The sequence below is a fragment of the Pelodiscus sinensis genome, chromosome 26 (genome assembly GCF_052426305.1).
Source record: "Pelodiscus sinensis isolate ZL-2025 chromosome 26, ASM5242630v1, whole genome shotgun sequence".
Lineage (NCBI taxonomy): Eukaryota > Metazoa > Chordata > Testudines > Trionychidae > Pelodiscus > Pelodiscus sinensis.
The window spans coordinates 5,516,303-5,537,998 of NC_143077.1; the positions used below are offsets into that span (position 1 = coordinate 5,516,303).

The 21,696-nt window shown below is 58.2% G+C and overlaps 1 protein-coding gene across 1 annotated transcript in view; it reads right to left on the reverse strand.

Moving 5' to 3' along the window:
* Window positions 1-1,281: 1,281 nt before the first annotated feature.
* TINAGL1 (tubulointerstitial nephritis antigen like 1) overlaps window positions 1,282-21,696 on the reverse strand; it is a 33,703-nt gene continuing 13,288 nt past the window's right edge. The window contains exons 5-12 of the mRNA XM_075909074.2: window positions 19,392-19,506; window positions 15,212-15,335; window positions 14,686-14,836; window positions 13,144-13,333; window positions 12,870-12,915; window positions 10,249-10,372; window positions 5,922-5,967; window positions 1,282-5,685 (exon numbers count right to left, since the gene is read on the reverse strand). Coding sequence (XP_075765189.2) covers window positions 5,548-5,685; window positions 5,922-5,967; window positions 10,249-10,372; window positions 12,870-12,915; window positions 13,144-13,333; window positions 14,686-14,836; window positions 15,212-15,335; window positions 19,392-19,506 — 934 coding nt within the window. The 3' untranslated portion in view covers window positions 1,282-5,547. The remainder of the gene's footprint in view (window positions 5,686-5,921; window positions 5,968-10,248; window positions 10,373-12,869; window positions 12,916-13,143; window positions 13,334-14,685; window positions 14,837-15,211; window positions 15,336-19,391; window positions 19,507-21,696) is intronic.

Here is a 21,696-nt window from a genome sequence, read left to right on the forward strand (position 1 = left end):
AGCGGCAGCCTTGTGCAGAATTTCCTGTGCCGGCCGCACGGACGCTTGCCAGGCAGCAGAGAACAATCACGGCCAGGAGCCGGGGGCGGGGGAGTGGAAAATCAACGGGCAGAGCGGGAGATGCTAAAGGAAAGGCTGCTCACTGGGGCGGAGGGGCGGCGCGAGGCCCCGGTGAGGGGCTGCCCTACGCTGCTGGGTAGCGACGGCTCAGTGAGGGAGGGGGCGGCCCAGGTGCAAGGGAGAGGGCTGGGTGGAGGGCACAGCGAGCCGACCCTGCGCCAGCTCCTGGGCGATTGGCAGTGCCTTTCCCCCGCCCGGCCTCACCTCGGCGGTAAGGGGAATAGGGGAGCAAAGAGAATCCTTGCAGCAGTTCAGAGCCCCAGCGAGAATCTGGCCCGGAGAACAGCATCCAGCAAAACCACCAGCCTTTTCCTTGACCCAGGGATGCCTCGGTCCCAGTTAGCCCTGGGAGACAAGCCTTGTCAGGCTGGATGGAGGCAGGGGGCAGCCAAGCTGGTATCTCCTTGCTCCCAACAGCTGGGCAAGAGGAACACACAAGGAAACCTCCCACTGGCCCGGGATGGAATAATCTGTCTCTAGAGGGCGTTCCTGCCTGACCCCTGCCAGTCTGGGGCAGGCGTGTGCCCTGCAGCATGCGGGTTTGGACCCAGCAGCTGGCGAATGGCAAAGCTCACCAGCACTGTTTTGCTGAGGCCTGAAGCCGACCTGCCGCAGGATTTGATAGTAGCCTTTGCTTCCCACAGGGCCTCCGTCAAGTCTTACCCGCCAATCACCCTGCATTGCCAGGCAACAGGACGGGGGGGGGGGGGGCAGGCCCAGCGCATCCTCTGCTCTGAAAGGCTAGGCAATGAAAGGCAAGGCTGGCGAGCTGGGAGGTGGAGGGCGCTATCATGCAGCAGACTGGGTTTGAAAGAGACCCACAGGCTGGAAAATGAATCCAGATGCATTCAGGCCCCAATTTGTTCACACCGAAGGCGATTAACCCCTGGAATGTCCCCGGGGCGGGGCGGGGCTCCATGGCGGGTAGACTTTAAAGCAAGAGGGAGGGTGTTTTGCTAAAACAATGCCCTTTAGCTCAGCTGGCGGTCCGGGCTGGATTCAGGCGTCCAGAAATCTGTGGGCCGGGCGATACCGCAAGCCAGGCTAGCCGATGCCCCGCGAGGTCCCCCACGCTTGACTGTCAAGTGCAGCAGGCTGGAGCAGGCGAACTCCCCCTGGGGAAATCCAGCCGGGCCCAGTGGAAAGACGGAGTTGTGCTGATAAGACGCGTCAATAATTTTATGTACAAATAATAAAAAGCACAATAAATACATAAGACTCTTAAAATGCAACCCCGCCGCGCAGCCCGCCAGCTGGCTCAGCAGGTGGATTGTGATCTTGCTTTGCCTTTGGACACAGCCGTGCTGTTAAGCACGGCCCCTCCAGCATCCTGGCAAAGCACCTGCCCCTCTTGGACAGCCTCTCTCCTCTCTGTGTGGACGGGGCTTTTGGCCTGACAGTAACGACCCTTTGGGTCCGGAGAGACACTGAGAGCGCGTCTCTCCCCTGCTCCAGGCTGCAAGAACCAGGGGAAACTGGGAGTCCATCAGCAAACATTGCGAAGGGTAACATTAGCTCCCGGAGGCTGAGAGCAGCTCCCACAGAAGTCAAAGGGTGGGGGGGGGAGGTGTTTGCACTGACATCGACAGAAGGATAAATTCCCCAAATCAAGGACCTTAGCAATGGACATTTTCTTGCACTGGGCCCGTTAGCACCATAGGGATAAGGCAGATTCCTTGCTTGTCCTGGAAAGTGACAGGCTAGGGAGAAAGTTTCCGTCAGTGTTCCCTGGAAGCTGTACTCAGGAGAGAGTCAAATGCCACCCAGCTTATCAGCAGAGCGCCCACAGCTTGGTTTTTTTTGTTTCTCCTGCTGGTGCACATTTGTCACGCCTTGGTGCACATACACATTTATTCCGCGCATAATGGGAAAAATCTACCCAGGGATGGACGAGAGGGAACACTGGTTTTAGTTCCACTCTGCTAAGACTGCGGCCCTGGAGTTGCCTGGCTTTCTACGGAGCCATCTCCCAGCTGGGTGCAGCTTAGAGCTGCGGCTGGCGGAGAACTCTGGTTGGAAGCCAGCTGCACAGCAGGTGGAGGAATGTCTCCGTTCCTTTGGGGCCCTGTTTTACCTGGGTCCACAGCTCAGACATAGATGTTAGAGGCCTCCCTCAGCGCCCCTGGTGTGGAATGCACCTCAGGCTAGTGCCCCAAAAGCTCCGTGCGCCCGCATCTGCACAGGGGCAAATTTCATCCCCTAGTGAGCAACTCCTGCGTGTGCAAAGCACAAAGGCAGGGCTGGCTGCGCACACACCCATTTGCACATGGAGAGCCGGCTGTTGCACTCTTTGAAGGCTCTGCCCTTCACGTCAGCACCGTTTCTTTCTCAGCCAGGGAGCCGGGCAGGTGAGGAGTTTTTGATGGTTTTTTACAGCTACGATCTGAGTGGGACAATGGGAATTTGCCACAGGAGGGCAGGCACTGGGCAGAGCAGCATTTCAGGTGGGGTAGAATCATGGAGGGGAGTAGAAAACCCACTCCAGGGTCTGCGTATGAGTTTGCCACTGAAATGCTGAGTGTCACACACTGGCTGTGTCTAGACTGGCCAGTTTTTCCGGAAAATCAGCCGCTTTTCTGGAAAAACTTGTCAGCCGTCTACACTGGCCGCTTGAATTTCCACAAAAGCACTGACTTCCTACTGTAAGAAATCCGTGCTTTGTGCGGAAATACTATGCTGCTCCCGTTCAGGCAAAAGTCCCTTTTGCACAAAACTTTTGCGCAAAAGGGCCAGTGTAGACAGCTGAGATTTGTTTTCCGCAAAAAAAGCCCTGATTGCGAAAATGGCGATTGGGGCTTTTTTGTGCAAAAGCGCGTCTACATTGGCCACAGATGCTTTTCCGTAAAAAGTGCTTTTGCGGAAAAGCATCTGTAGCAATCTAGACGCTCTTTTCCGAAAATGCTTTTAACGGAAAACTGTTCCGTTAAAAGCATTTCTGGGAAATCATGCCAGTCTAGACGTAGCCACTGAGTGGAGTCAAGGGTGCCCTTTGGCTTTGCTCCATCTTTGCCCTGTCCGGAGACAAACACTTCTGCTCCCCAGCATGAGTGCCGAGAGCTGCTTGGTCATGGGGCATCTCTACATGCTCCAAGCCCTTCGGAGCCAAACCACAAATTCCCAGGGCTGCCCAGGGGCCTGCGGGGAAGCAGAGTGGCAGGGGCAATGGATAGCAGCAGAAGTCTGGAGAGCTTCAGGCACTGAGGTGGTGGGGGGTAGGGAGTTTCCCAGCTGGTTGCTTTGCTGTTAGAGCAGGGGTGGGGACCTATGGCCTGGGGGCTGGATTTAGTCCCTGGCTTGCCTGGATCTGCCACCCCAGGCTCAGGGCTCCCCTCCTGCCCAGAACCTGCACCCAGCCACCCTCCCAGACCCACCAATCCCCAGCCCACACCTGCACCCTCCCTCCTGCCCAGACCCCCACACCTCCTCATTTTTGGCCCCACCCCAAAGCAGAGGGGTGCCCACAGCCTGGGTCCCCCCTAGGCTCTGATGTGTAAGGGGAATGTGGGGAGCAGCTGACTGATTTTTCTGGGGGTCAGCAGCTACTGACTCCAAGACGGTTCCCCACCCCTGTGGTAGCACCCCCAGCCCAGGAAGGAAGCAAAGTCCGACCCAGGTGCCCCTCGTCTCAGGCCTGCCCCAAAGTCCAGTGTGCTGCATCTCTCCATCCTGACCCCTCCAGCCTTGGCTTTGATCTCTGCCCCTGCGGTCACCCCAGGGTTCCCACTCTGGTTGTAAGCCCCTTTTCCGGCCCCGCCGCTCCAGCCAGGCAGAAGCACGGGGCTGTTTTAACAGGGACATGAAAGGCCGGGGGCTTATGTCACGACTCGGGCCGCGCCGCTGACAGCGCCAGCAAGGGCACCGAACGCAAACGCCCCAGCGGCCTCCGGCTCCCAACAATGGCCTGTTTAGCCAGGCTGGGATTAGGCGCTAAGACCCTGCCGGCCAGGACAAAGCGTGGGGCCGGGGTTAAACAGCCAGGGGCTGGGGACACACTTTCAAGGGCTCAGCACACATAAGCTACGGGCGAGTGCACCGCCCCCGCGGTGTCAGCAGAAACCCAGCCTGGCCCTGGTGGGCCCTGCACGAGGTGGGTTGGAGGGGAGACACTGGGGAGCAGGGCAGCGCCAGCGTGGAGGAGAGGGGGGCTGTGGAAGGGCAGGTGTGTGTGTGTGTGTGTGTGTGTCTGTGCGTGTGTCCGTGTCTCTGTGTGTGCTTGTGTCCATGTGGGTGTGTGTGCTTGTATCTGTGTGTATGCTTGTGTCCGTGTCTGCGTGCTTGTGTCCGTGTCTGCTTGTGTCCGTGTGTGTGCTTGTGTCCGTGTGTCTGCTTGTGTCCGTGTGGGTGTGTGTGCTTGTATCTGTGTGTATGCTTGTGTCCGTGTCTGCATGCTTGTGTCCGTGTGTGTGCTTGTGTCCGTGTGGGTGTGTGTGCTTGTGTCTGTGTGTGCTTGTGTCTGTGTGTCTGCTTGTGTCTGTGTCTGCGCTTGTGTCTCTGTGTTTGGAGATCCCTGGAGCCTGGCATGGGAGACCCAGGTGTGCACCCAGGGGTGCAGCGGGGGGTTCCTGCAGGAGACCGTGTGTTGCTCGGGGTGTTAAGGGTTGAGGAGATGCTAGAGATGTGTAATGGCTGGGGGTGGGGGGGAGAGAGAACAGCCACGTTAGCCACTCCCCCGACCCACTGCAGCAGCGAGGCTGGTGAAACCCCCCCTGCCCGGCTCCGTGCTCAGGCGAGAGGCTCTTGCTCCCCGTGCCGGCTGGGCCACCTCCTCGCCCACTGGCAAGAGGCAAAGGGGTAAACACCTGCCCCTGGCCTGACAAGGGCGTGGCTCAGTGGTGCCCTGGCGGCAGGAGGGCCAGACTGCTTTCCCGGGGGAGTTGAAAGGGTTAACTATAGGTTGGTCTCTCAAGAGCGGGCGGGGGGGGCGGTCCAGGAAGCCCCAGGGACCCCTTCAGCTCTCTGGGGAAAAGCCCAGTGCTGGGGGACAAGGCTGGGGCAAGGGGACCCCGAGGGCGGCAGCGTCATCCCCAGAGGCCAGCGCGGGGCTGCCTCACTTCCACGGGCCGCACGTCGGGCGCCCCAGCCACGGCACGAAGGCCCCGCCCGAGGAGCGCGAACAGGAGACCTGCCCCTCACTAAGCAGCATCCCTGAGGGACCCCAGCCCGTCTCCGGCTGGGGACTGGCAGGAAGGGGGTGTTGCCAGGAAAGGGCGACGTGCCTCAGGGGCAGCTCCATGAACTCTCCCAGGCCCCGGGGTGCCAGACCTCCCAGAGCCACACGTAGCTCTGGGAGAGGCTGGCGGCCGGCAGGGGATCCTTCGGGGGAGTGAAGGAGACCAGGGTCTGCAGCAGGGGCCTGTGGCTGAGTCCAGATCACTGTGGCTTGGCGGGGCGTGGCGGGGCCGGGGGAGGCAAGGCCGGCCGGCTGGCTCACTTCCGCATGTCCTCCATGCTGACGCGGCCCCAGACGCCCACCACGAAGGTCTCTATCTCGCACTCGTTGGCGCCCCGGGCGATGCGGAAGTAGCCGGCCTCTCCCCAGTGCTTGCCCCAGGAGTTGGCAGCGACCTGCGGGAGGGGGGCAAGAAAAAGACGTCAGCAGCCGAGTCTGCGGGCGGCCCACCTCCTTGCAGGCTGCCCCCCTCCGCCTTCCGACTGCCCCTTGGCGTTTCCGCGCCAGTGGGACACGAACCCGCCCGCTGCGCGCCAACCGACCCGCACAGCCCCCGGCGTGCAGGGGCTGCGGTGCCAGGCTGGTTTCATTGCCCGCGGCCGGGGACGGGAAGGATCCATGCGGCACTCACCCAGTACTTCTGGGTCTGCCCACGGGGCGTCCTCTCCTCTCCCCACCTGCGGCAGGAGCGAAAGGAACAGATGGTCAGCTGCGCGGCTCTGGCTCTGGGTCGGGGGGAGCAGCACTCCCCTAAGGGATCCAGCCCAACTCATGCCTGGCAGGAGGAGCCGGTGCCGAACTCTGGTGCTTTTCCCCCCTACAAGGCAGTTACACGGATCCGCGCTGGTGAAAGGCAGCGGCCAACAGGCCCTGGAGACCAAGCCCCCTGGGTTTAATCCTCCGGAAGGTGCACTGGCTCCCTTGGCTCATGATCTGGACCGAGCCCCCCGTGGACCTATTCGCAGGTTCTCTGCGCCCAGTGCCAGTGAAAACCCGGCAGCACGGCTAAGCCTAGCACCTGGATAAGATGCACCCGGCTCATCCGAGCCCTTCGGCGTCACGTGCTCCCGCTGGGGGCAGCCGTGAACCGGGGGTGGGGAACACGCATGTGTCACAGTCGCCGTGCAAGCCAAGCCAGAGCCAACGCTCCTCGGGAGAACATGGGAACGGCCGCTCTGCATCTGGCCGCCCCCAGAAGCCAACGCCAGGTGCCCCAGCGGGAACGAACAGAAGAGGAGTCACTGGGCAACCCCTCTGCCCCACACGCACGTGGAGCTGGGTGGGCCCTGATTCTGGCGTGAGTGTAAACGTGGCCCCGCTCCGCTCCTTGGACCTGGCTGGCGGGTGGCTTTTTGCACGCTGGCCGCCGCAGCTCTCCCGTGAGCAGGCCCAGAGAGGACGGGGGAAGGTGCCTCCGGGCTCGCGCAGGGCGTCAGGTTCGCCCCGCCGCCCCGCGGGAGTGTTTGGCGCCTGGTGTGGGAGGGGTAACCACGGCGACGCGCGGTTTATTTTCAGTGCTCAGGTTTGGGCTGCAGGCTGCAGAGGTGCCGGGCGGGGGGGTTGTTTAGATTTGCTGGTTTCCTGGCTCGGGGAGATGGCGCAGAGCCCCGAAGTCATGGCTCCCGCCCAAGGGCCAAGCTCGCTCCAGGAACCCAGCCAGGCAGCGTTAGCGTGGGGGGGGGGGGGGGGGGAGGGAGGCAAATGCGAAGGGATGGAGCCAGGAACAGAGGGGGCAAGTGCTGGACAACCCTCCTCTGCATAGCTCTGCCAGTGCCCCCCACTCCTGCCCACTCCCCTCCTACTCCAGCCCTTCCCCCCCCACCGGCCCACTCCCCTCCTACTCTAGCCCTGCCCCCCCCCACCGGCCCACTCCCCTCCTACTCCAGCCCTGCCCCCCCCCACCGGCCCACTCCCCTCCTACTCCAGCCCTGCCCCCCCCCTACCGGCCCACTCCCCTCCTACTCCAGCCCTGGGCCGCTCCCCCCCCCACACCGCTCCAACCCTGGGCCCTGCACATTGCTGTCCTAGGTGTAGGCTCCTCCACCCTCCACAGCTCTAGCCAGTGCCCCTCGCTCCCAGCCCCCAGCCCGCCCCATCCCTGTCCTCGCACGCTCAGCCCCACCCAGTTCTGCCGATGCTCCTCCACCCCAACCCACCGCCCTGGGCTGGGGCGTCTGTCCCCTCCCCAGCCCGCGCCCCAGGCTGAACTAGGGGCGCCAAGTGACGGAGACCAGACGGACCGGTCCGTCCAGTCTGGGAGCGCTGTCGGCCCGGCCTGTTTGCAGCTGGGAAGGGGGTGCCCGAGCAGAAGGCCGTAGCCCAGAAGGGCCGAGGGGCGACTCAGCTAGCTCGGAGCCCGAGTGGGGGCCCCACTTGGAGTCCCATCCCGAGGGGGCGCCGCAGCCCATCCCCGGCGGCTCGGTCAGCACAAAGCGGGGGTTCGACCCCCTCCTCCGAGTGCCGCCAAGCGTGACTCACGGCCGGCGGGCCCCAAAGCACAGGACTCACTTCCCCCTCCTTTCATCTCTCCCCCTACCCCGCCGCCCCACGCTTCCTCTCCAGCCCACGGAAGGAGAACTCCCTTCCTCCGCTGCGGGAGAGATGGGTCTTCCCAGACCCAGGGAGCGTTTCTCAAGGGCTGTGCCTGGAAATGACTCAGCGGAGAGCCGGGCAGACCTGGGAGCCGCCACAGGCTGTGCTGCCAGCTGGCCCATCCTGGTGACAGGGACGGGGGGTGCCCCTGTGGGGAGCAAGCGCCCGGCCTAACGGCGAGAACAAGGCAGGCAGACGGGGCGGTCGGCACTTGCATCGCCCACGTACCCGCGTCCATACAGCCAGGGATGCTGCCCGGGCACAGGCCATGCTGGGGTTACCCCCACCCCTTCCTGCATCCCTGGGGGGGCCAATGGGCATTTTGGCCTTATCTGCCGCAGGGACAGGATTCAGGCCTCAGCCGCCCAGGTGGCACCAGCGTTCCACCGCGGCAGCCCCGGCTGCTGCTAAGCACAAACCCAGCACCCACTGTGCAACCCAGTGCGGATGCTCAGGGGTAGGACAGCAGGGGGGCTGCAGGCCGGGGTTGGAGGGCACTGGCAGAAAGGGTTACCAGGTGGCTTCAAAAAAAAAATACTGGACACACTTGATCTCAGATCGGGGGGGGGGGGGGGGGAGTGGGGCTGGCTGGGGGATATCGGGGGGGGGCAGACTGGCCAGCGGGAAGCAGGGCTGGCTGGGAGGGGGTCAGGCGGAGTGGGGAAACCGGCTGGCGGGGAGCGGGACTGATCCGGGTGCATGCAGATCCCGGGGCACTGCCCGTCCCCCGCACGGTCCCGGCGACGCAGGAGATGCGTACTGCCTGGCTGGTAAACACACCGACGCAGCGTGAGCCAGGCAGTGCACAACTACGTACTGATACTCCTAATAATATTAACACTTACCTAATTAGAAAATACTGGACCTATTTTCTCAATTTGTTTCCCGGACAGAATCCTCAACTACTGGACTGTCCGGTTCAAAATTGGACACCTGGCCACCCTACTGGCAGAGCTGAGTGCAGGGCGCTGGACGGGACTAGCGCAGGGAAGGGCAGGCTGGCACAGGAAGCAAGGGGCTTAAACTGCAGCAAGGGAGGTTTAGGTTGGACATTAGGAAAAAGTTCCTAACTGTCAGGGTGGTTAAACACTGGAATAAGTTGCCCAGGGGGGTTGTGGAATCTCCATCTCTGGAGATAGTTAAGAGCAGGTTAGACAGACCCTGTCGGGGATGGTCTAGACCAGTGGTTCTCAACTTTTGTTTATAAAACACCCCCCTTTTAAAAAAAAATAAGTCCCCCCAGTCCCTACAGTTTTCAGACACACACATTTTGTTTCTACCGTTGCAACACATTTGTTTAAACAACTTCATCGTAGCCGGGCGGGTGATGGCATTTTTGGGTGTAAAAAGTACCAAAATAATCCAGCGCTGTAAAACGTACCACAAAATTTCAGGTTTCTCCACATTTCAGTGGTGCTGACATGCCCCCCCCCGCCCCGACTTCTCTCGAGTGCCCCCGAGAGGACTCGTACTGTTGGCTGAGAAACACCGGTGAGGATGGTGCTTGGTCCTGCCGAGAGGGCAGGGGCCTGGACTGGATGACCTCTCGAGGTCCCTCCCAGTTCTAGTGCTCTGTGATTCCAACCTGTGCCAGGCGCCAGGCCCGGCTGCTCTCACAAGCATTAACCCGCCCCCCCCGCCCCCCTGCCCCCGTGTTCTTCATGAGTTTGTTTTTCCTCTTTGATTCAGCAAGATGGGCCCAGCGGGCATGAGGGGCACTGGGGCCGGACCAGGCTGCTGGAGACACCGGCCTGGCGGTCTCTCCTGTGGCAATGAGGGCTGGCCCACACAGCCCCGGCTCTCCTGGGGACCGGTGGGGGCTGGGCAGGTTGGCTCTGGAGGGAGACTGAGCTGCTAGGCAGCCCCCACCCCACTGAGGGCAGTGGTTCCCGGAGACTCCCTGGGGCACAGCCTGGGGAAAAACTTTCGCTTTCCCCGCAGAGGGGAGTAGCCTTGCCCATCTGCCTCTGTTTTCCCTGCCTGGCCCCACAGGGCTTTGGTTCCTCGCTCTAGAGACAGCGCCGGCCTGGCACGCGTTCAATGCCACTCGCAGGCCAGCCGGCGAACGCCCCCGCATACACAGCACCCTGCCGCTTCTGCAAACCGCCCAGTGCCTCGGTGTGACACCGCCCCATAATACCCCTGGCGGGCCAACACCCCCTCACGCTCCTTTCTGTGCCCACGCCTGCACAGCGCTTGGGAACACCTAACCTGCCCTCCCGACACACCTGGACACCCCCAGCCGTCGCCCACGCCCCCTTCTCCGTAACCAGAACCAGGTAACCCTGCCCAACACGTCTGGCAGGCACGTGCACGCACACACAAAAACAGCTACAGCGCAAGAGGCAGCAACCGGCCCTCCTTACCCTGTGATTTTCACCGAGTGGGTGCCCTGTCTCCGGTGGTGCTCCGGCTTCCCAGCTGTCACTGGCGTGTGCCGATAAACCCCGCTCTTGTACACAAAGAAATCCTCATGAACCTCCATAATGGCTGTGGATGGGGAGGAGAGAACAATGTTACCATGGGGCGAGGAGACAGATAGGGGTCATCTAGGTGTGCAGGGCTCATTCTGCTTCCTTGAGACCAGACACCCTTCCCGGCCGATGCCCCCTCTTATCCTCTGCCCGTGGTGTCAGTAGCTAGGTGACTTTGGTGGAGGAGGTTGTGTGTACCGCACATTTTGTGTGAGGTGGAGTTACCGCAGCATGCTCGCTCAGGCTGAGATGCACACGCTACGCTCTCGCCCCCAGCAGACTTGACTTTTGTTCTTTCTTGTTTGTTTGCTTATCTCAATGGAAAGTCAGCCAGGCTGAAAACATATGGCAGCCTAGTGCAGATGGGATGAACGTCTCCGGGTTTTCGAGCAGGATTTCTCTCACTCCGTTAGGCTGTTGTGCCAGTCTTGCAGAGGGAGCGTTTGCAAAACGTAGGGTCATGCAGATTAAAAATCAAGCCAACAGGAATTTGCAATCAGCTACCTGCAGTTAATAATTGAACATGGTCCTCGTGATGGGAGAGCCGGACTTGTGCCACAGAGACCATGAATCAGCTTAACTGCAGCTTTACTATCCATTCAACAAGCCGAAGAATTTTACAGTTTGTTAATCATTAAACAGCATCACCCTTCCTGTCACCGGGCACCTGGCCATGTGGTAACCTGCAGTGCTGAGCTAGGGCCTGGAGGCGACTACCTAGCTTGGCACACTTACAGCCCTTGGTTTTCAGTATCTACTGATTTTTACTGAACATGTTCCAGGTGTCACAAAAGCTAGCACTCCGTTTTTAGAGATTTTCACCCAGAGGTAGGTCCACTCAAGAACAGGAAAATAAATTGACATTAAGAAAATCCAGTACAGCAGAGAGTTGTGTTTAGGTTGTAAGAAGTTAGATGAAGTATACACGGGAGGCTCTGTTAAAGTTTGACAGGCAATGCGTGAGAACAGTGTGCAATTTGTGAAATAAACCACCATATGCCACAGCTTTTACTTTTATACTTTTGCTTTTCTCTGTTGGCTGCTTTTTTTTTCTGTCCTCCCATCCTCCAATACAGGCAGTCCCCGGGTTACGTACAAGATAGGGACTGTAGGTTTGTTCTTAAGTTGAATTTGTATGTAAGTCAGAACTGGTACATATTGTAGGGGAAACTCTAGCCAAACATTTCTCCAGAGCTCAGTTTTATTCTCCCACACCTCACTTCCCTCAGTCCTTTATTCTCAAGCTGAGGTGTCTGCTGAGAAAAGTGGCTCCGCGTCTCCCTGGTCTGCTGGGGGGGGGGGGAGCGCTAGCATCACGTCTCCCTGGTCTGCTGGGGGGGGGGAGCGCTAGCGTCACGTCTCCCTGGTCTGCTGGGGGGCGGGGGAGCGCTAGCGTCACGTCTCCCTGGTCTGCTGGGGGGGGGGGGAGCGCTAGCGTCGCGTCTCCCTGGTCTGCTGGGGGGGGGAGCGCTAGCGTCGCGTCTCCCTGGTCTGCTGGGGGAGGGGGCGCTAGCGTCGCGTCTCCCTGGTTTGCTGGGGGGAAGCAGCTAGTGCGGGGTTGCCTCACCCCGTTTGTAAGTAGGGATCCAATGTAAGTCGGATCCATGTAACCCGGGGACTGCCTGTATGTACCCAGAGAAGGGGGAAGTGAATTTTTTGGCACCGATTTCTGATCCTTTTTAAAAAATGTTTTCAAGAAACGCTACTACTGTACAGAAAAGAAAAGAAAAACGGAAAACCAAGGACCTTGATATAGTCCGTGAAACTGACTCTCCAGAGATTTAAATACCAACGGACAATTTTTTTAAATGTTGAAACAAACACTTGCACAAACAAAAAGCCGTAAGTCTGCGACTTCGTGTCTGTACGCTGCCTGGAACAGGCTAGCCCTTAATGAACAGCATTACTGAGTTCACTCAAGTGTATAGTCTGGGTATCATCTTTGACGTCGCCGTCTCTATTCTGTACGGTTGTGGGGCCCGCAGTCACAGACTGGGACCCCGTTGTGCTAGGAGCTGTACAAACACAGCACAAAGGTCCTGGCTCTAGACTCACGCCCAGGCTGCGTCTAATTCCTGTCTCCTCTTGCTACAGGATGGGACCCTCAAAACCCCGCTGAGCTGCTGCCTCAGATACGTTTCTGCCGGGAAAGTCCCCTACTTTCCAGCCGGCCGGCCCTCACAATCACCTGGCGTCGCAGAGTTCTCAGTGCCTAAGATCGGATGGGTTCCTCCAAGCCCAGCACGCCAGGCTAATATCTCCCCGCCAGCTCCACGCCCAAAGCAAGGTCCTGGCGCTGGATGCAGCCAGGGATGGCTGCAGAGGGCAGCTGCCGGACAGACGTGGGGGAAGAGGCTTGGCCCAAAAGGAGGCCAATCGCCTAGCCACTAGTAACAGGGTCTGCACAGGCAGGGGGCTCCCCGGGGCTGGGAGGTCAGGGGGTCTGTGCCTGAGTCAGATGGGGGAGGGGATTCCCTGCAGCAGGGGCTGGAGGAACGGGGGGCATCCCTTACCTTGCACAGGTCCGTTCTTCATCAGTTCCTTCATGATCTCCTTCTCCTGCAATCACAGAGCAGGGCTGGGTCACCCCCAGACCGGGAGGGGGGTAGCTGGGGAGACCCTGGGCTTTAACCCAGGTTAGCTCTCTCCCCACCCCTCCGATGCCTGCTGGCCCTGAGCGGGTGGGGACAGCCTCCAGCCTCCTGGGCCAGCCCAGGGGGGCTGGGCTCCGCACAGGGTACCAGCCAAACCCACAGCCTGGCCGGCCGGCGGGACAGCAGCACTTACGCTGGAGGAGAGGCGGTAGGCGGGGGTCGACTGGAAGATCTCGTTGGAGTGGGTCTGGGGGTTGGGGCACTGCTGGGTGGCTTGCCTCTTCCCTCGGCCCGTGGAGCGACTGTGCATCATGCAGGGCAGGCCTGCGGGGGCGCTGTCCTTCTCCCGGCTGGTGAAGGGGTAGCAGCTGTCAGTCACCACCCTAGGAGGCAAGGGGGCGGGGTTAGAACATCAGAAGGGCCAGGCTGGGTCAGACCAAAGGTCCATCCAGCCCAGTGTCCTGTCGGCCGACAGTGGCCAATGCCGGGTGCCCCAGAGGGAGTGAACAGAACAGGGAATCATCACGTGATCCCTCCCCTGTCGCCCATTCCCAGCCTCTGATGGACTTATCCTCCATTAACTTATCTAGTTTTTTTCAGAACCCTGTTAAAGTCCTGGGCTTCACAACATCCTGTGGCAAGGAGTTCCACAGGTTGACTGTTACAAAAAACAGGACAGTGTAGCACTTTAAAGACTAACAAGATGGTTTATTAGGGGATGAGCTTTCATGGGCCAGACCCACTTCCTCAGATCAAATAGTGGAAGAAAATTGGCACAGCCATGTATATCAAAGGATACAATCAAAAAAATGAACACATATGAAAAGGACAAATCAAATTTCAGAACAGAAAGGGGATGGGGGGAGGTAAATGTCTGTGAGCTAATGATATTAGAGGTGATAATTGGGGAAGCTATCTTTGTAATGCTTAAATTTGACACTTTACGCCTCGGCCTAAACAAAGACATTAATTATCTTACCCATTACAAAGATAGCTTCCCCAATTATCACCTCTAATATCATTAGCTCACAGACATTTACCTCCCCCCATCTCCCTTCTGTTCTGAAATTTGATTTGTCCTTTTCATATGGGTTCATTTTTTTGATTGTATCCTTCGGTATATATGGTTGTGCCAATTTTCTTCCACTATTTGATCTGAGGAAGTGGGTCTGGCCCACGAAAGCTCATCATCTAATAAACCATCTTGTTAGTCTTTAAAGTGCTACACTGTCCTGTTTTTTGTTTCAGCTGCACCAGACTATCCCGGCTACATCTCTGTCACTACGGTGACTGTTAGAGAGGGATGCACAGCATGATGTGGAACGGAGCTCTGCCCCAGCAGGCCCAGCCCACGCGCTGCTCCCTGGCTCCCAGGACGACTGGACAGAGAGGACTGGCATTCCCAGTGCAGCTCCATGATGGCTTGACTATATGCTGGCCCCACCTTAGATTGGAGGCAACTGTGCCAGGGGGCAGACCGTGCTCTGGCAGCTGGCCACAATGCAGCACGTCCTGCCCTCTCTCCCAACACGGCTTTGCCAGTGCCCCTCAAGCCCAGCCTCAGGCCTCTGCCGTATTCCTGCCCCGCTCCCCTCCAGCTGGGACTCTCCACTCTGAGCCGCCCCCCTGCCCCGCACTCCCCGAGGTCTGAACCTCCAGACACAGATCCGGGCACTTCGCGCTGCCCCGCTGCGGGCCGGCCTGGCCCCACGGCTCCCGAAGCAGCCAGGCTCACCCTCTCCTGCGCAGATACCACCAGGCCCGGTCGATCCGGCCCCCGCTGCAGCCCTGCTGGTTGCGGGTGTTGCAGGAGATGAGGTTCTGGGGGGACAGGGCAGGCGTCATGTGCCCCATGGAGTGGATGGAGATCCTGTCCGAAGCCACCCCTGGGAGAAAACTCGGGTGGTTAAGAGGCTTCTAACAGCAGAACCAGCCATTCCCCTTTCCCCCGGCCCGTCAGCCTCCCCCCAGGGGCCTGATCTGGCACAGGGAGCAGCCAGCGCGGGGCACCAAGGACAGGCCAACACGGCAGGTGGGTCCAGCATTGCCAAATCGAGTCGGGGCAACTGGGAGCCGGGGCCCGTCCTAGCCGCCCCGCTAGCAGCTGAGCAGCAGGACAGAGCCCTGGCAGCAAGAGGAGGGGGTGGCCGGGGTCTTGCAGAGACAGGTATGGAGGGCGCTAGTGCAACAGATGCACCAGCCACCCGTCAGCCCCCTGCCAGAGCGCCGTGCCGGGCGCCGTGGCCCGACGGGCGTCTCACCTGCTGTAGAGAAAGCCCAGGAGCCGGCGCAATCGCCCTGGTCCAGCGGCTCGAGGATCAGTCCGGGCCACTTGGCGACAGCGTTGAAATGGCTGGGGAGCGGCTCGTCGGCGTCCGCGCTCATCTGCAGAGGCAGAGACAGGGCGCCTCAGCGGGGCACGGGGGGCTGAGCCCCAGGGACACCACGGCCGAGGGCGGCTGGCGCTCCAGGCTGCATTCAAGAGAGGAGCCCTTCTAGAGAAGATACCCCGAGGCCAGCTGAGAGCCTGGCCTTGCCCCCGCCCCAGGATCCACGCCTCCCCCAAGCAAGCGCCCCCCCCCCCCCCCCCCAGGCAGCTGCCTTAATCCCAAGCCCCTCGGCAATCGGATCAGGACTCGGGAGCTGGGACTCTGCCACTCACTTTGCGCAAGGCACCGGGGCTCAGACCGTCGGAGGGATGGAGGTGCCTAATGCCCCTTGCCTTAGGTAACTTTACAAAGCGCCTAAGTCCCTTTGGCAAACGGGACAGGCACGTAGGAGCCTGAGTTTGACAGGCCCCGGTCAGAGCTGGTCTTGCTCATACTTAGTCCTGCCGAGAGTGAAAGGCGCAGGACTAGAAGACGTGTCAAGGTCCCTTCCACTCTGACAAGTGCGTCCCATTGTTCATCAACGGGGCTAATCTACACTGCATCCCCCTTGTGCAAAAGCCGATGCAAATGAAGCGCAGATTAGCATATTGCTGCACTTCATTTGAATAATTAATTAGGGTCCATTTTTGCACGAGAGGCTTTTGCACAAAAAGGGATCGTCTACACGAGTTTTCTCGGCCAAAATATGCTAATGAGGGACTCATTTGCATGAATCACAATCTCATTTGCATATTTTCTGCCGGTCCGTTTTTTCACTAGGGTTTTTGTGCAAAAACAGTGTGGATGTTTTCTTTTTGCGCAAAAACCCCTTTTCCTGCAAGATCCTTATGCCCCAAAAAAGGAAGTTTACCGATCTTGCGAGAAAAGGGGTTTTTGCACAAAAAGAAAACATCCACATTGCTTGGTTTTGGACAAAAACCCTACCGAAAAAACAGATTAGTAGAAAATATGCAAATGAGATCATGACTCATGCAAACGAGTCCCTCATTAGCATATTTTTTGCCAAGAAAACTCAGAGTCGATGTAGCTCTCCTTTTTGCACAAAAGCCTCTTGCGCAAAAACGGGCCCTAATTATGCAAATGAAGTGCGGCAATATGCTAATCTGTGTTTTATTTGCATAGGCTTTTGCATAAGAGGGATGCAGTGTAAGGCTACGTCTACACTGGCATGATTTTCCGAAAATGCTTTTAACGGAAAAGTTTTCCGTTAAAAGCAGTTTCGGAAAAATCGCGTCTAGATTAGCAGGATGCTTTTCCACAAAAGCACTTTTTGCGGAAAAGCATCCGTGGCCAATCTAGACGCGGTTTTCTGCAAAAAAGCCCCGATCGCCATTTTCGCCATCAGGGCTTTTCTGCAGAAAACACTACTGTGCTGTCTACACTGGCCCTTTTGTGCAAAAGTCTTTCGGAAAAAGACTTTTGCCCGAATGGGAGCAGCATAGTATTTCCGGAAAAGCACTGATGATTTTACAGGAGATCGTCAGTGCTTTTCCGGAAATTCAAGCGGCCAGTGTAGACAGCTGGCAAGTTTTTCCGCAAAATCATCTGATTTTGTGGAAAAACTTGCCAGTCTAGACACAGCCTAGTTGTATCCTGAGCGTTTGGCTCATAAGTCGCTTGGGTTTTTTGGAAATTTCTACCCTTTGCACCTCCATTCGGGGACCCGAATCCTTCCTCTGTCTCATCTAGTGACACTGCTGGTGCCTTGGATCAGGGCTGCCTCTCCCTGGGCGTGTACAGCCCCTAGCGCCAGGGGCGTTGCGCTCGGGTTCTGGGAGTCCAGCACTGGCCAGCCCCCTGATGCCTGCCAGCCACGCCCCGGGGTGGATGCAATTCAAGTGCGGAGCATTTCCCTGTGATCAGGAAGCATCTCTAAAAATACGCATGGCCAGGGAGTGAAGGACACTTCAGCCTTGGACAGGGGCGCCTCCCGCACAGGGCCGAGGGAAGGTGAGCTGATACTGGTGCTTATCTCCTCCCCTGAGCGATCTCATGCCAGGAGCCAGTGATAGGGGCTCTCCAAGAAAAACAAAGCCAGGCCATCCCAGCCGTGGCATCTCCCTTCCTCCTCCCTCCGCGCCGCAGCCAGATCATGGCTCCCAGTGGGAGGAAGGATAAAAATAATCAACTGGGCCTGGGAGCTGCCCGGGACTATTTTAGGGCTCGGGGTGAGCCTTGGATTTTCCGTCCGTCCCTGGTGAAAAACGAGGCTCCTAGCCAGCAAGGCGTGGTGACCCCGCAGTGATGGAGAACAGCCTCGACTGTGCAGACTTGCCCCGGCCCTGCACCGCAGCAGGAGAGGCATGAGCCAGGATCGCAGCTCAGTCTTCAACTCCAAAGCCCAGGCCTCTTAACGCACCCGCACCGTGCAGGGGGAGCAGGGCAGGGTGCAGATCGGCAGAGTATTTCACCCTGCTTTAGGGTGGCTGCATTGCTGCCATCACCACCAGGAGGCGCTGTTGAGGGTCCTGGAACCGGAGCCCACTGAATCCTGAGGCCCCCCGATCTTTGCCACCCCCGTGCGGCAGCAGCACAGCTCTGCTCCCAGCTGGAGCGCCCAGTCGGGCAGGGGCAGCTCGTACCTGACTGGGCGCAGCCCCTGGCCCGGCTGAGTGCAGAATGAAATCAATCGCCCTCCACCGCCCAGCAGTGACCTTTCCCTCCTTTCGCACCTCTTCCTGCCCCGGCTTAGCCAGCCCCCGAGTCCCGGGTCAAACAGAAGCGCCCAGAGACAAATACTAAAGGGCAGCCAGTGAACAATAGCGTGAGCTGGAAGAACAGCCTGTCCCATCCGCTGACAGCCTGCGTTTCCTGCCCGGCCGAGCCAGCTGACTTCCCCTGTCCCGACTGGAAAAACAGCGTCTTGCTCTCCAAGAACGTGCTTGGAAAAGAACGGATCTGAGCAGTGCTCGGTCGGCCTTCCCCGCGCGCCGGCCGCGGCACCCTCCATGGCCATGTCATGCCCAGAGGGAAGGGCTTTGGGGACAGAATGTGTCCGGGGTAATGCACCGTGCAGCAGGCCGGCTTTGCAGACTCAGCAGCGACCCAGCAGGGCCTGGGGGCCCGCACAGAACTTGCTTTCCGATGGGAAACAAACAGGGGAAGAAAAGGAAAAGAATCCAGGGACGGCGCGGCAGAATCTGCTGAGCTGGGGTTACCAGAACGGGCCTCACAAGACCCCCATGGAGCTCTCCCCCTCACTCCGAGGCCTGGGATCTTTGCCCACTTCTGCCTCCAAAAAAAGCCAGGCATGGCTTTGGATCCCTGCCCTGGAGGTTCCTCTGGGGAGACCGCAGCCTCCTCCAGAGAATATGCCCCCTTCCCCTGCCTGTATCCGGAACCAGCCTTCAAAGCAGGCTGCCGTAACTGGCACGGAGCCGCCCTGCCGCCTGTGGTTACACACAGAGACACACAGCCCCCGTGCCCGAGTCCCTGTGCATGCTAGTGCATTGAGGCCTCCGGGTGAGCAGCACACTTGTGCACATGTGCGTGCATGCTTCTGGGCACGCCTGCTCGCTGGTGAGCACTGCAGGCAGGCCTGCCCCCCGTTACATGGACCCTCCTGGGCTCAGCTCAGGCACTTGGCCTTGAAGCTCACGCAGTGAAGGACTGTCTGTGTGTAAAATCGAATCGGGACAGCCCAGGGCTTCCACAGCTCTGCAGTAATCAAAGGTCTCTGAGACCATGGGCGGCTCCCAAAGCAGGGAGCCATTTCCAGCACGAGGGGCACAGGTATGCTTAGCTAGACTAGGAAAGCGAGTCAGTGTCGGACAGGGTTATACACGACCGTGGTTCCATTCCCAGCTCTGGCAGACTTGCAGTATGACCTCGGTCAAGTCACTTAATCTACCTGTCTCTCAAAGGGGATAATTCCACCCCCCTCTTCCCATACACACACACAGGTATCAAAACCTGACTGGAGGCCAGGACAGGAGAGTGGGACTCAAGTGCCACAGCCAGGATGAGACCCTCACCAGCCACGATACACCCCAGAGGGACACAAGCCAACCCCCATGACTTTTAAGGCTCGGACCAGGCAACACAGACTCACCTGCAGCTCATTCATGTTCATGACCGTGGGGGGCGGTTTGATGGTCCCCAGCCGGTAGCGGATGCCTTCGTCCAGCGTCATTCCCCAGAAATGGCTGTAGTTGGTGGCTCTCCAGCTAGCAGGGGACAGGCCCAGGTCCGATTAGAGAGCAAAGCAGCCTGACACCACCCCACGTCAGAGAGGCTGCTTGGCTCGTAGAGTCATAGACTCCAAGAGCTGGAAGGGACCTCGAGAGGTCATCGAGTCCAGTCCCCTGCCCTCATGGCAGGACCAAGCACCGTCTAGATCATCCCTGATAGACATTTATTTACCTTCCCAGCGACAGTCTGGGAAGGAGTGTGGCAGAAAGGGATCTAGGGGTGATAGTGGACCACAAGCTGAACATGAGTCAGCAGTGTGATGCTGTTGCAAAGAAAGCCAACGTGATTCTGGGAGGCATTCACAGGAGTGTTGTGAGCAAAACACGAGAAGTCGTTCTTCCGCTCTACTCTGCGCTAGTTAGGCCTCAGCAGGAGTATTGTGTCCAGTTCTGGGCACTGCATTTCAAGAAAGATGTGGAGAAATTGGAGAGGGTCCAGAGAAGAGCAACAAGAATGATTAAAGATCTAGAGAACATGAGCTATGAGGGAAGACTGAAAGAACTGGATTTGTTTAGTTTAGGAAAGAGAAGATTGAGGGGGGACATGAGAGCCGTTTTCAGGTATCTAAATGGGTGTCATAAGGAGGAGGGAGAAAACTTGTTCATCTTGGCCTCTGAGGATAGAACAAGAAGCAATGGGCTTAAACTGCAGCAAGAGAGGTTTAGGTTGGACGTTAGGAAAAAGTTCCGAACTGCCAGGGTGGTCAAACACTGGAATAAATTGCCCAGGGAGGTTGTGGAATCTCCATCTCTGGAGATATTTAAGAGCAGGTTAGATAAATGTCTAGCAGGGATGGTCTAGACAGTATTTGGTCCTGCCATGGGGACTGGACTCGATGACCTCTCGAGGTCCCTTCCAGTCCTAGTATTCTATGATTCTACTCTTAAATATCTCCAGTGATAAAGATTCCACATCCTCCCTAGGCGACTTATTCCAGTGTTTCACCACCCTGACAGGCAGGAAGTTTTTCCTCATGTCAAACCTAAACCTCCCTTGCTGCAGTTTAAGCCCCTTGCTCCTTGTCCTGTCCTCAGAGGCCAAAGGGAACAATTTTTCTCCCTCCTCCTTGTAACACCCTTTTAGATACTTGAAAACCACTATCATGTCCCCTCTCAGTCTTCTCTTTTCCAGACTAAACAAACCCAATTCTTTCAGTCTTCCTTCACAGTTCATGCTTTCTAGGCCTTTAATGATTTGTGTTGCTCTTCTCTGGACCTTCTCCAATTTCTCCTCCTCCTCCATGGGTATGTCCACACTGCAGAATTTTGCCCGAAAAACAATACTTACGTCCACACTGCTACTGCGTTATTTCGACAGAAAGTCAAAAGAACGGAGGGGTTTTTCCGACGGCGGTAAACCTCATTCTACGAGGAAGAAGACTTTTTCTAAAAAAGCTTTTCATGTGGATGTGGAAGAGTGTTTTTTCGAAAGAAGAGGCCTCCAGGAAAAAGCTCAGGTGCCCTGGTGGCCACTCCATCCTCCGTAATCACAACTGAAATGCGAGAGAGCGTCCGATCAATGGGGATGCTCTCTTTCGAAAAAGCACATCGCTTTTTCGGGGCGCTTTTGCAGTGTGGATGCTCTCTTCCAGAAAAGCATCTTCCGAAAGAAGCCTGAAGTCGAGACGTAGCCCTTGAAATGGGGTGCCCAGACGTTCTTTGGGGGCATGAGGGTGTTGAACACGGACCAAAAAGCAGCAGTGTCCATGGCTGGACACCTCAGCGCCAGATTCTGCTCCTCCAAGATCAGCATGGCCCATTCCAGCAAGGTCTCTCGGGAGTCCAGGGCTCTGTCTTGGTCCATGACAGAGATGGAACGTATCCATACTAGTCTAGCCCTTACCCTCCCACCTCCTGGGCAGGCAGAGCGGGGTGAGAATCCCCAATTTACAGATGGAGAACCGTGAGGCCAAGGCCATGCTAGCGACCCAGGGGGCCGGCCAGTGCCTTTCCCGCAAGCCCAGCCGTGCTGTCTCACTGCTGAGTATATTAACAGCATAGGAAGGACACGGGGAGGAATAACGGACACGCATCCCAGGAGAGCTTCCAGGCCCCGCCCCGGCCGTGATGCGCCAGCACCGTGGGGCGCCGGAGCTGTCACCTAGAGCCGGGCTCCATTCTTCTCACAAGAAACGGCTCTTTTCCCCCCCAAAGCTAAAACGACTC